Source organism: Balaenoptera ricei, chromosome 5, assembly GCF_028023285.1.
Source record: "Balaenoptera ricei isolate mBalRic1 chromosome 5, mBalRic1.hap2, whole genome shotgun sequence".
Lineage (NCBI taxonomy): Eukaryota > Metazoa > Chordata > Mammalia > Artiodactyla > Balaenopteridae > Balaenoptera > Balaenoptera ricei.
In genome coordinates this window covers 116,376,636-116,388,896 of record NC_082643.1, presented here as the reverse complement: position 1 = coordinate 116,388,896, position 12,261 = coordinate 116,376,636, and the positions used below count along the sequence as shown (strand labels likewise).

The 12,261-nt window shown below is 37.5% G+C and overlaps 1 protein-coding gene across 18 annotated transcripts in view; it reads left to right on the top strand.

Annotated features, from left to right (window-relative positions):
- CAMK2D (calcium/calmodulin dependent protein kinase II delta) overlaps positions 1–12,261 on the top strand; it is a 284,880-nt gene that overhangs the window by 210,201 nt on the left and 62,418 nt on the right. For all 18 annotated transcript variants that reach the window (XM_059923487.1, XM_059923503.1, XM_059923490.1 and 15 more), the window contains exons 7-8: positions 4,619–4,721; positions 11,247–11,330. In XM_059923487.1, the coding sequence (XP_059779470.1) occupies positions 4,619–4,721; positions 11,247–11,330 (187 nt within the window). The remainder of the gene's footprint in view (positions 1–4,618; positions 4,722–11,246; positions 11,331–12,261) is intronic.

Below are 12,261 nucleotides of genomic sequence, written 5' to 3'. Positions count from 1 at the left end.
TTTAAAAGACAATTTTACTTCTTAAAAGCTAATATCCAAGGGAATGTAAGCATCAAATAATATAGAATAATAAAACTAATAACTTGCTTTATAATATTCATTAAAATAATATTCATTAAAAATGTTTTGCTTTTTTAAAAAAGTAAAACACACATGATTTCACTACCCTTATAATTTCCAAATGTTTGAGTTTCATTGGTTAGATAGATATCAACGTATGTGCACAGATAAATCTGTGATATCACTAATGTTGAAGATGTTAATGTGACTAATGTTAAAGATGATCATCGCCTTTGCTGAATCAGTTCCTTAATAAAGATCATGCTAGGGCTTCCCTGGTGGCGCAGTGGTTGAGAATCTGCCTGCCAATGCAGGGGACACGGGTTCAAGCCCAGATCTGGGAAGATCCCATATGCCGCGGAGCAACTAGGCCCGTGAGCCACCATTGCTGAGCCTGCGCGTCTGGAGCCTGTGCTCCGCAACAAGAGAGGCCGCGATCGTGAGAGGCCCGCGCACCGCGATGAAGAGTGGCCCCCGCTTGCCACAACTAGAGAAAGCCCTCGCACAGAAACGAAGACCCAACACAGCCATAAATAATAAATAAATAAATTTAAAAAAAAAAAAGATCATGCTAATTTAGAAATCCTCATGATGTGTCTATGAGATTTTTGAGAAGCAAAATCAAAATTACGTCTTTTTCATAAGTTTCCCCTTGTTTTATTTGATTATGGGTCATAAATATTTTTGACTACTTTAAATTCTCCTAAAAATATCTGCTGAATAGACTACCTTTTGAAAATGAATGATTTTTGTACCATCAGAGGAGCTTCCTCAGTATCACGTCTTTTAAAAGGAAGGGATCAGGAAATCTGGCCTAAAGTCCTTGCTTCATCGTTTTGAACCTCTCTACCTCAAACTGAAGGGTTTGAATGATTTTATCTCCCAAGTCTCTTCCAGTTCTGAAAGTGATTCCAGCAAGTTGCCTCGGTACTTTGAGATACTTAGACAGTTTCAAGAAAATCCCAAATCACAATGGAAGTAGTTGCCATTGTATCCATATGGAAGTACAGAACAAAACTTGCAAACAGTTGCTGCTCATTACAGCTGATATGCTATAAATGGTTGTTGACACTAAGACCAGATGTCGTGGAAAATCCTGCATCATTAGGAAGCAATGGGGCGGGGAGGGAACCTGTGTGTGAGAATGTCAGTAGAATCTATTTAAAAACCAACCTAAACAGTGATGCATTATAAGAATTTAGAGATAATCTCAATGTGTAAATATTAACATAATAGATTGCACTTAATTTAGAAATAGAGACATTTCTCAAGTCATGAGCATTTATTACAGATATTCAATGTTATGCACATTGAAATGGCCAGCTGCACTGCAGTATAATAGCTAATCACTAACGCATATAATGTCCCTTACGAGCCCCTGTGATTAAATTTAGTGGGATTTTATAATTTTATATATACCGTTTTGAGATAAAATATATATCTATAATGTTCATTTGTGAGATGAAGAATTAGTTAATTAGCTTCAAGAGTCTAAATTGCCCAAATCCACATAGTTAATAACAGTCAGGACCAGGAAATAAATCCAGGCCTTCACCCTCTTTCTAGATCATTGTGCTGCCCGTTTCTCTCGTAGTGCTGTGCCCCATGATCAACCATAGTTGTGTTGGAAGGCCTGAGTTTCTGATCTCACCTTTCTCATTTGTTTTAGAAAATCAAAATAATAGAATATTAGCAGTGAAGAATGTAAAGCTCATCCTTTCTAAAGAAGTAGCCACTGATTAGGTGAGAGATTCTACTGTTTCAGCTTTTGTGGAATACAACCACATATTATCTTAATTTCTGTGGACATTCATAATTTGAACTAACCTACTTGCCAATGAACTTTTATAGCGCAGTATGTTTTTAAGTTGGAGGCTATATGAATGGTAGTAGTTAAAGAAAATCAGAATAACTGTGTGGTGCCCTGGTTTAAATGCTGCTTTAGAAATTCTTGGTGATGAAGCCTTCCATAGGCTTACAGAACATGGTAACAAGATTATTCAAACAAATATATTCCAAAGAGTTGTATATAAGTCAAATGTGTGTGATATTTTTAATGTTTCTTTATAAAGCACATAATCCTTTAATAAAGTCAGTAATCATCCTAATTTTTCAGTTTGCATTCCATAATTCTATATTTTAGGTTTGCCTAAAAGATATGCTTAAACATGAAGCCATTTCAGTGCTATTTATTTTTAAATCTATACGGTAACCTTGAAATAGACATGCCTTTTCCTGTGCATAACTGCAGCTGAACAGTCTTCACGGGTATAAGGTGAAACACTGATCCAGATGGATTTATTATTTCCTGGATGACTCACAAGGCCCTACAGAGAGGTCTTCTAGGTCGTCTCTAGGTATGAATATTTGCCCCAGTCATTCAAGAGGCCATGCATGATAAAACTCTAAGGTGTTCCCTTTCTTCTGAATTGGCAGATACCTGGTGTTTAAGGGCATAATGCACACAGCACTGCCCAGAACTTTTTGATTTATTGATAAGAATAAAAGCACATTAAATTGTTTATTCACTGATGACACTGGCATTTGCTCACTTGAGATCTGAAAGACCTAAAATGATTGTGATTTCTAAAGTGATTGGAACTCTTTCCCTGAATGAGTCTGTGCTTGACAAATTAGGACAGATGTGTATTAGCAGAGCTCTCTGACATCTCAGTGCTTTTGAATATGAAGGTTACAGAGAAATAAACTATCACTTACAGTTTAATGTGTTTTTTTCCAAGTCATTTATTCCATAAATGAATAGCTGGAAATCACTTCTTAATTAAAGTAAAAGGTACGTGAGTGTAGTGGACCATAAACTTTAGTTGTGTAAATAAAATGTCAAATATTGATGATATAGCATGGTTAGATACTATAGTATATTGATAGATGAACAAGAGTTCCAAATAATGTCAAATGTTAGATTTTACTAAAAGTTATTTTAGTACGAAGATCTTCCATATACTTGAGACCTCGTCATCCCAACATCGAAATTAAATTATCATGTATTTAGTGTTGAGGTAAAAACCCTATCAGCCCTAAAAAATTACAACGTTTTCCTTACAATTACCAATTGTCATAACAGTGATGAATCTGATGGCAGTGAGAAGCAATAGCCCGAAGAAGTCTGGTACTTGATTAAAACTTACCTGCCTACATTCTAGTTCTTGTAGACTTAACCTGATTTCTTCTGAGTTCTGGTTATGAGTCTTTGCTAATTTGCATGGCTGGCTTAATTAATAAATTAAATATTGGTTTAGGCTGTGTTTACCCAAGGTCAAAACAACCAACAGAACTGACTAATTCAGTAAGGAAAAAAAGTAGCCAATTTCATGAAAAAAAAATTGAAATTAGTTGTTTGTCAACATATAAACAAAACCAATTTGACTGACTGAATTTTTAGATTTTTCAGACAGTCGTTTTGACACTTGCAGAGTCCATCGTTTCCCAACTTTTTTCAGTCTGAGACACACCTCTAAATTTGCTGGGTCTTATCCCAAGGTAAGAAGATGTTGAACTACTCTCCCAAATATACGTACCAATCCAGACATACGTTCATCCACATAGCTAAGGATGATAGATTTACTGTACGTATTAATCAGCCTCCTTTTCCTGACCATCTTTTCCCTTCATCTCTTAAAACCCACAAAGGCAGTCCATGGAAATTCAAGACTTTGCCACGGTGCTTATTTTCCAAGTACCAATGTGTCTCGATGCCCTGGTTGGGAAACAGTGGTGTAGGCACAGCCTTATTCCAAGACTGAGTTATCAGTCCTTGAGTAGCAATAAATACCCAAGAAAATAAAAATGTGTCTTTCTTATAGTATTCTGAGATGTGAAAATAAATATATAAGTAATACTTTAAATCACACTTTGAAGACATATAAATTATGTTTTTAAAAACTGGCTTATGAAGAAAAAAATCCAACTATAACATTTGGCAAATAGTAGTAGACTCTTACTGCCTTTAAGAATAAACAGATTCTTAAAGACAGCAATTTTAATACATAATTCAGAATAAAACTCCAAAATTTGTACAGAAATTGTTTGGAAACATTGAGGAATCAAAATCACTGCATTCGGGTCCAAACTCTTGAAGTCAACTAGGATTTAATTTGCACAGTTTCATTTGCCAAATGTCTGTAGATTGGTCCAACTCTTGTTATCATTTTGCCAAGTTTCCTTCTGCTGAAAATGTCTGTGCTCTGTTAGGCTTCAAAGCCAATGTCCGTGGCCAAGTCTGGACCTCAAGCAGCCCTTGGAAGCATGTGAGCAGGTCAAGACAGGTGCTCCCATTCATTTGATCGCTCCCCAAGCGTATTCTCTCTTCAGCCCAGTATCTCTCCAGTACACTTAGGCATCTGTCTGAAGCCTGCACACATGGTCATTTGTTATCATTTTCTAACCATATTTTCCCTGGGATTTAGGAATGACAGTCTGCGGGAGAGAGGACAGTGCATGCCTTTTTTTTTTTTCCTAACCTTATAAAATGTTAGTTTTGAATAGTCACTTAAAATAGGTTCTCACTTCAGTCTCTCTTTTTTCTTTCTAAATAAAGCCTGAGAATTTGCTTTTAGCTAGCAAATCCAAGGGAGCAGCTGTGAAACTGGCAGACTTTGGCTTAGCCATAGAAGTTCAAGGAGACCAGCAGGCGTGGTTTGGTGAGTAGACTCTCTCTACCTCATGCTGCTTGTACTATTCTGGCTCCAGTCAGATCCCACTTCCTAACCAAAATAGAATGGAAATGTTCATTCTGACAACTTGACTAATTTTAAGATATTGGACCTTTATATGTACCTGATTTTACTGACATTAAAGGATATATAATCTAAAAATAATTTAAGGGAATAGAAAAGCAATAACACATAGACTTTTTTCTTAAAGGATGGATAAAAAAATGGATTCTGTTCTAAGAATTAATAGGAGGATTGCAATATTCAAAGAATATTTGAGAGAACATTGATTGTTCACATACAGCCTCACTTGATGCTAAAAACGCCTATGTAAATAGTAGGTACTCAGGAAATACTTGCAGAATATTTTACATATTTTGTGATTAGCAAATTTAAGTTTTAAAAATATAAAGTGTATATATAGATAGAGATTTATATAATATATGATATTATATATCTATATATGTGTGTGTGTTTCATCTCATCTTCTATTTCTCCAAAGTGCCAGTTTCCTTTCTACAATTTTGATAATTTCAAAATTTCTATATGATGAAATTTCCGTTTCCTTGCAATTAAGGAAGAGATTAAACAAATTTAAATTATAGTATTTCTAACCAGGCGTATGGATTGTTTCGATATTCAACCGAAATAAATGATTTCACCCACTGATTTTATGCTTCTCTTTCTGCCACTTCCCAGTATTAACCCATTTTTCACGTAGTGTCCTAAAATATAACCTCTGAGAGCCTCAGTCTTACTTCTTTTCTGACTTTCAATGTATTGAGATTAAATTTTTAAAATGCCCTTCACTTTGAATTGTTTTTCCTCTAAACAACAACAACAAATACAAAGAGAGCTCAATAAGTGCTTTACTTCTTTTGTTTTCTGTGCAAATACTTCTCTGTATCCCTAAACATACACATGTACTGAAATGTACACAGAGCTCCCAGGATTCACTGTGTCTCTCTGATCTGCCCCAGCTAGTTAATGGGAGTGACTGGTGAGGCAGGCTTGCCTGTCTTCTCTGAAGGCAGCCTAATTCAGGACCTCATTTTCTGCTGCCTGTCCTGTTTCAGTAGTACCTGACCATTATCCTTGTCGGTGATTCTTCTCAAGTTTAATACTGCCTTTTACATTCAGGCTCTCCTTACCTACCAGGTGAGTTTAATACCTCCAAATTTGGCATTTGGTGTGTCATATTTTGACATATAAATAAGCTTGTTCCTTTTAACTGCAAACTGAAAGAAGGTAGGACCTAGAATTAGTTCTGTAAATTTGAGATTGAGAAACATCTTTTTATCATAGGAAAGAGTATGGTTGACACAGATAAAGAATATCCAACAACAGGAGTTGGGGTCCAACAGGAAGTAGCGGGGCTATCACAGAAATGGGCAGACCAGATCACTGGAGATACATAAATTAAGAGGTCCTGCCCCTTGAGATGCTCATACTTCTATATCAATAAGTATTTAGCATGCAGTGTCAGGGCACCTGTATCAGAAGCACGCATGAGGTGCTCTAGAGCACAAGAGAAAAATTATGAAATTCTGCCTCTGGGGAAAGTTTCAGTGATTGGGGTAAGGCTTCTGCCTTCTTAGTGGCTGAATGGGAGTTTTGTTCACTGGTAGGCAAGGAGATAAAGGCATTCCAGACAGAGGGATCAGCACATGCAAAATCTCAGAGGCATAAAACAATTTTTTTCAATTTCAGGAATAACAATGTTTGTTATAGCTAAAGTATAAAGTATACTGAGATACGTGGTAGTTGATGAATTAGGAAAGGATTTTATGTCCTTTTGAAGGATTTGGCATTTATCTTAGAAGTTTCAGGGATCTGGTGAAAAATTTTAAGTAGAGAAGGACATAATTGGGTTTATGTTAAGTAATGTTGATTTTGGTAGCAATGTGGAGGATGGCTTTAAGGATAGCCTGGAGGCAAAGAACCAGTTAGGCTAATGCAGTAGTTCAAATTATGCATGAAGACAGCTTGAACTAAGGAGTATATACGAGAAAGCAAGTTACAGGTAACATGCAGAAAGGACAGGAGCCCTGAACTCTAAAGGGAATCTGTTTAGAAGAAATCAGAGCCCCGGAAATTGGGTTCAAAGACAGGACTCTAGTCCTTTCTAGAGCAAAGCAGGACCCTTCTTCACCAGATACCAAAAGAGGGACTTAGGCTCAGGGATGTAATTGCCAGAACTGTGTACAAGATGATGATTGGATATCAGGAATAAGCCAGAAGCCTTATTACCAGAACCAAGGCTCCAATTTAACATCAACAACTTGGATGATGCTTACAAGAGTATTGGAGTTGAGCTCCTGAAATCTCTCTTGCTTGGGGCTCTATGTTTTATCTCTTCTGCTAGATCAAAAGCTGTTTGAGGGACTGTGTGTAGTGAAAAGTTTCTGCTTTTTGAATGAAAATACTTCAGCTGATATCCTGGCTCTGATTCTTAATAGCTACATGCCATTGGGCAAGTCCCTTTAACTCTGTGAGGTCAGTATCCTTTTTGTAAATGAAGATAATAAACACTCCTTTATGGGGCTGTTATGAGACTAAGTGAAGTAGAGCATTGGAAAATGCCTGGGCTATGAAAGCTGTTTAGTAAGTTTTCAAAACCATCTTGGAATGAAACACATGTCACAGTACTTGGCCTACACAGTGAAAGTTGTTGAGTGAATGACTAGATATCAGGCTAGTGAAAGCAATAACATCCATATAAAAGTATACAAATTTTCAAATTGTGATAATTCATCTTTCATAGCAAGCTGGTCCTAGAGAAACAACGACAGATGGGGAGTAAAATTCCCATTTTCTCTTTAGTATGGTGAAATCAGTTAAGTTCTTGCTAAGGTAGCTATTCGGGTAATGACTTTTAAGAGGTGCATTATAAGTTCTAAGAAAATTCAGCATTTCAAAAGTATAGAAACACATAGTTTCTAAGCTTAAGAGAATACTTGTTTCTTTTTTATTTTTTTCTTTAGCTCTTTTTAAGCTTTTTTTTTAAAGAATAGTTTATTCTACAAGTTCAAGTGAATCCTCATGGTTACCTAAGTGAAGGAAAAGTGGGCATATGATGTACTACATTTCTTTTGGGGGTATTGTGTGATATATTTTAGGTTTTAGGAGTAAAGGCATATTTTAGTGTGAATGACTTGTTTTGATATTTATTCAGTATCATCTGCTGTAGTCTCACGTGTTTGATTAATTTTATCTTTTAAAATATAAGTGTTGAGTGGGGAACCTTTTTATTTTAATAAAAGAGCAGAACTCTTTCTTCATTATGTATAATGCCACAGTTTCAGGCTTTTACATAATTTTATTTCAATAAATGTGAGAGGTCTATTACAAATAAGAAAAATAAAACTATACAGGCCATTATAGAAGCTGTCTATTGTGTTTGATTACTTTTTTCTCATTTTCGAGTTCCAGTGTTTGTTTTTCCCATGTTACTTCTTCTGTCTTTCTAGCCCTGATCTCTTTGAATACTAGCCAAAAAGGCTAGAAGTAACACCCTATAACATACTTGTTAGGAAGGCTAGAAATTTACCAAAGAGAACAGCCTGTTTCTCCTGTGGGACTGGGAATGCTCTTTTCAATACATTTCTGTTTTTTTGTTGCTGCTAGGAAAAAAGGATAACTACCATGATCTTACTTCATGGAAGAATTATTTTGCTTGGTTGCTATTATGTCTCTTTTTTTTAAAGTAAGGGTTTTTTTAATGGCAGTATGTTACATTTCCAACTGTAAGTAATTCTGTTTTCTCTTTGTTTGATCTGTTCTGATACTCCTATTGGTTTTTCAGAGGGAGAAATGTATGCTGTCTGTAAAGAAGGCAAGCTCTCATTAAATTTCCTGTTGATAGCATATATCATCATAAACTAGATTCTTAGGAGTTTAATCTGCTGCTAAAGAAGACCTAATTTATCTTACCCTCAGTATTTTTGTATTCATGAGAACACATTGTGGCGTAAGTGCACTGTTTTAATGTTCGTGCATTTAGATGTAGGCCTCACTATTCTTAGGAGTAAGGACCCCACTGACTGCTCAAATGATAGCTGTGCTCTTAGCATTTGTAGTCTCCAGAAGAGGTTTGTAATAATTTACACTTAAGATTGTTGTTGCATTTCTTACCTAGTGATTTATTTCCCTATCTTTTCTACCTAGATACAATATCATTAACATTTCCTGCTCCAGGCCAGGTATTCTACTGAGTTATTTAAGACATATATTACAGTTTACCAACTCTAGATAGGAGGGTACAGATTGCATATAAAAGGGTAGTCAAAATTCAGAGTAAGAAAGAACCACTGAGAACTGTAGTTAGCTAAAGAGATCTCTAACATGGAAATAATTTAGAGCCACCTTCTGTTAGAGTAAAGGTAGAAAAAAAAATTGAAGGTCCAAGGAACAGAAAAAGTATCATCAAGGGTGAGCATGAGAAGTTTATCTTCAAGAGACCTTAAAGAGATTTTTAGGTTAAGTGCTCAGAAGTAGAAAGAAGTCATGTTGGGTGAATGAAGGGGAGAACCAGATGGTAAAGGAACGTAAAATGCCAGCTGGGACCTCGGTCTTTGATCTGGTCTTTGGCATTGGTTTCCCATTGGGTTCCCTGTGTGTCTCAATTTGGGAGGAGTGAGAGAGGGCTGGTTGGAATGAGAGAGCAGGTGTATGGCAGTGAGAAGCACTGGGTAGCTCTTGAAAACTACTGTGCCTACCCTACCGTAGGAGAGCGGACTCCACGTCTCTCCTGCAGGTACTCCTTGAACTTCACTCAGGGAAACCACCACTGTTGCCCAGGAGTTCTTTCTATTTCACAGCTACTGAGCAAACGTTTCTATCAAGTAAAGGCTGAGGTAGAGGTGGATCCACTGTGGTCCGTGCAAAGCTTAACTACAACCCACAGGTCTTTTCTGGAAATCCCTTCTCATTGTCCACCCCGCCCTCCTCTAAACCCAACAAGGAAAGGAAAAGTAATGAAAATGGGGGGAAAAGTGATATCCCAAATCCTTTGCCTCATTTTCTAATGTAATTTTGTTCAAAGAAGTAACCAGCTGTTATACATATGCTTGTTTTTAGGTACAAATTTGTCATGGAGATGGGGGAAAAGCTCCTTTCTTGGACACTTTGCGTCGCAGTTAAATACATAAGGTGCTTCACCAGAGATTTGTAGTCAGAGGAATTCCTGATTACATATCCTTTTAAAGAACAGTTTCCAGTTTTCGTGTGCCTTTAAAGAAAACTTCCAAATAGGAATAGTTATTTTTGGGTTTTTTTTTTTTTTAATTTCATTTCAGGCCATTATTCCCTTTTATTTTTTATTTATTTATTTATTTATTTTTGGCTGTGTTGGGTCTTCGTTTCTGTGCGAGGGCTTTCTCCAGTTGCGGCAAGTGGGGGCCGCTCTTCATCGCGGTGCGCGGGCCTCTCACTATCGCGGCCTCTCTTGTCGCGGAGCACAGGCTCCAGACGCGCAGGCTCAGTAATTGTGGCTCACGGGCCTAGCTGCTCCGCGGCATGTGGGATCTTCCCAGACCAGGGCTCGAACCCGTGTCCCCCGCACTGGCAGGCAGATTCTCAACCACTGTGCCACCAGGGAAGCCCAGTATTTTTTTAAGTATATATTTTTATTTGAAAACCATTATTTTCACAAATAAGAAATATTTTACTCTAAATTCTAGCTATAAATTGTCATTAAGTGTACCTTATTGGACGTACTGATTTATATGATAGGAAACTTTCTTTGGCCATCTAATTTCTCATACCGCATCCCTTAAGTTAAAAGTCTAGCTGATACTTGTTCAACAGTGATTCATCTGAATATTCCTGAGTCTTCTCTTTAGTTGCCAGTTATAAGTACACACTGATTATTTATTAGTACAGAGTGAGCTCTTGGATGTATTTTGGACTCATTCCTTCTCCTAGTGAGTTCCTCAGTTACTCTCAGTGCCATCCCCCACCCTGTACAGACCACCTCACTTCCAAAAATATTTACTGAAAATTTGCTTTAAGTTTGTCCCCCAGATCCACGTTTTGCGTCCTTCTCTTTTATAGGTGAATACCTCTCATAATAAAGTTATGTAGGTACCATGAGAAGTATCATCTTTGGCAAGGTTGTAACCCTATCTTCAATTTTCTCCTAATTTCCTTCCAGGTGTAGGGGAGGCTGTTCTGATTCTTTTCACAGGTTTAGTTTTAACTCACACATCAACAAGAATCAGAACTGCTGACCAAATGGCCTGAAGTCCATACACTGTGCAGCACAACAGATTGGCTTTCATATCTGCAGAAAGATGTGTTTTTTTCTAATAAGCTACAAAGCAGGGCGGGTTAGTGTTGATACTGCTATGGAGAGAAACTCTTCCAACATTATTTTAGCTCTCTGAGAGCCTTGTTTTATCTTGACAAACAGATCAACAGATAAAGAAGCCCAAAGAAGTTTCTTCCATAGTTTGCCATTTCATATTGATTTTGTCAAGTTGGTTTTAATTCATTCACGTCTGTTTTCCCTAGGTTTTGCTGGCACACCTGGATATCTTTCTCCAGAAGTTTTACGCAAAGATCCTTATGGAAAGCCAGTGGATATGTGGGCGTGTGGTAAGGAATCGTTTTCATGCCGATTTTGTAGTACACCAGTATTGTTACAATTAAAAATAGTATCTGTTAAATTTGAGGTTGATGGTCTCTAGCAATCAGTGTAGAGTTGTCATTCTCGAACTCTAGTCTACAACACAGTCACGTGGAGAGCCGGTTAAAAGCAGGTTGCTGTTTCTGATTCAGGAAGTCTGGGGCGGGAACATTTGCATTTTTAACAAGTCCCCAGGTGATGCTAAAGCTCATGGTCCGGGAGGCACTTTGAGATCAGGGCCGTAGAGAATCCCCCCGAGAGGTCGTGGAGTTTATACTCCCATCTGTCACCTCCACCAGGAAGCCCTTAGCACAGATGTCATGTCTGTACCACGAGATGCTCAACAGGGATTAAGAGGGAAAGAGTGGATCTTGGAATGTGATTGACTGTTCTGTGGGGACTGAGCTCCGAGTTAGGCCTTTAACAACCAGCTCTAATCAAAAAGTAGCCTATGCACGCTCAAAGGTATAGAATGGGGAGGATTTCCACCACAGTTTTTATAACAGAATTTCTGCATGTCAACGTATATTTCAAATAGGTGAGAGACTGAAATAAAAGGGATACTTCAGGGTGTTCTGAAAATTTTTCTGCTGGAGTTATTGGCAGGAGCTAACCCTCTGGGTTCCTGACACTACATCATTAGCACAACAACTTGGTGCTTGATCTCAAACTGTGTGCATCTCGGGCTCTTAGAGTTACCTCCATGCCTAGGAAGGCAGACGTGAGAAGAGCACAGTGTCTGGAGTCACAATGCCTGGGTTCAAGTCTTTGCTTTGCACCTGCTAACCCCATCTCCTTAATGTCTCTGAGTTGGCTTCTTTACCTATAAAATAGAAATATTTTACCCTCATAGAGTTATATGAGGATCAAATAGGGTGTGCATTAAATGAAGACGTTTTA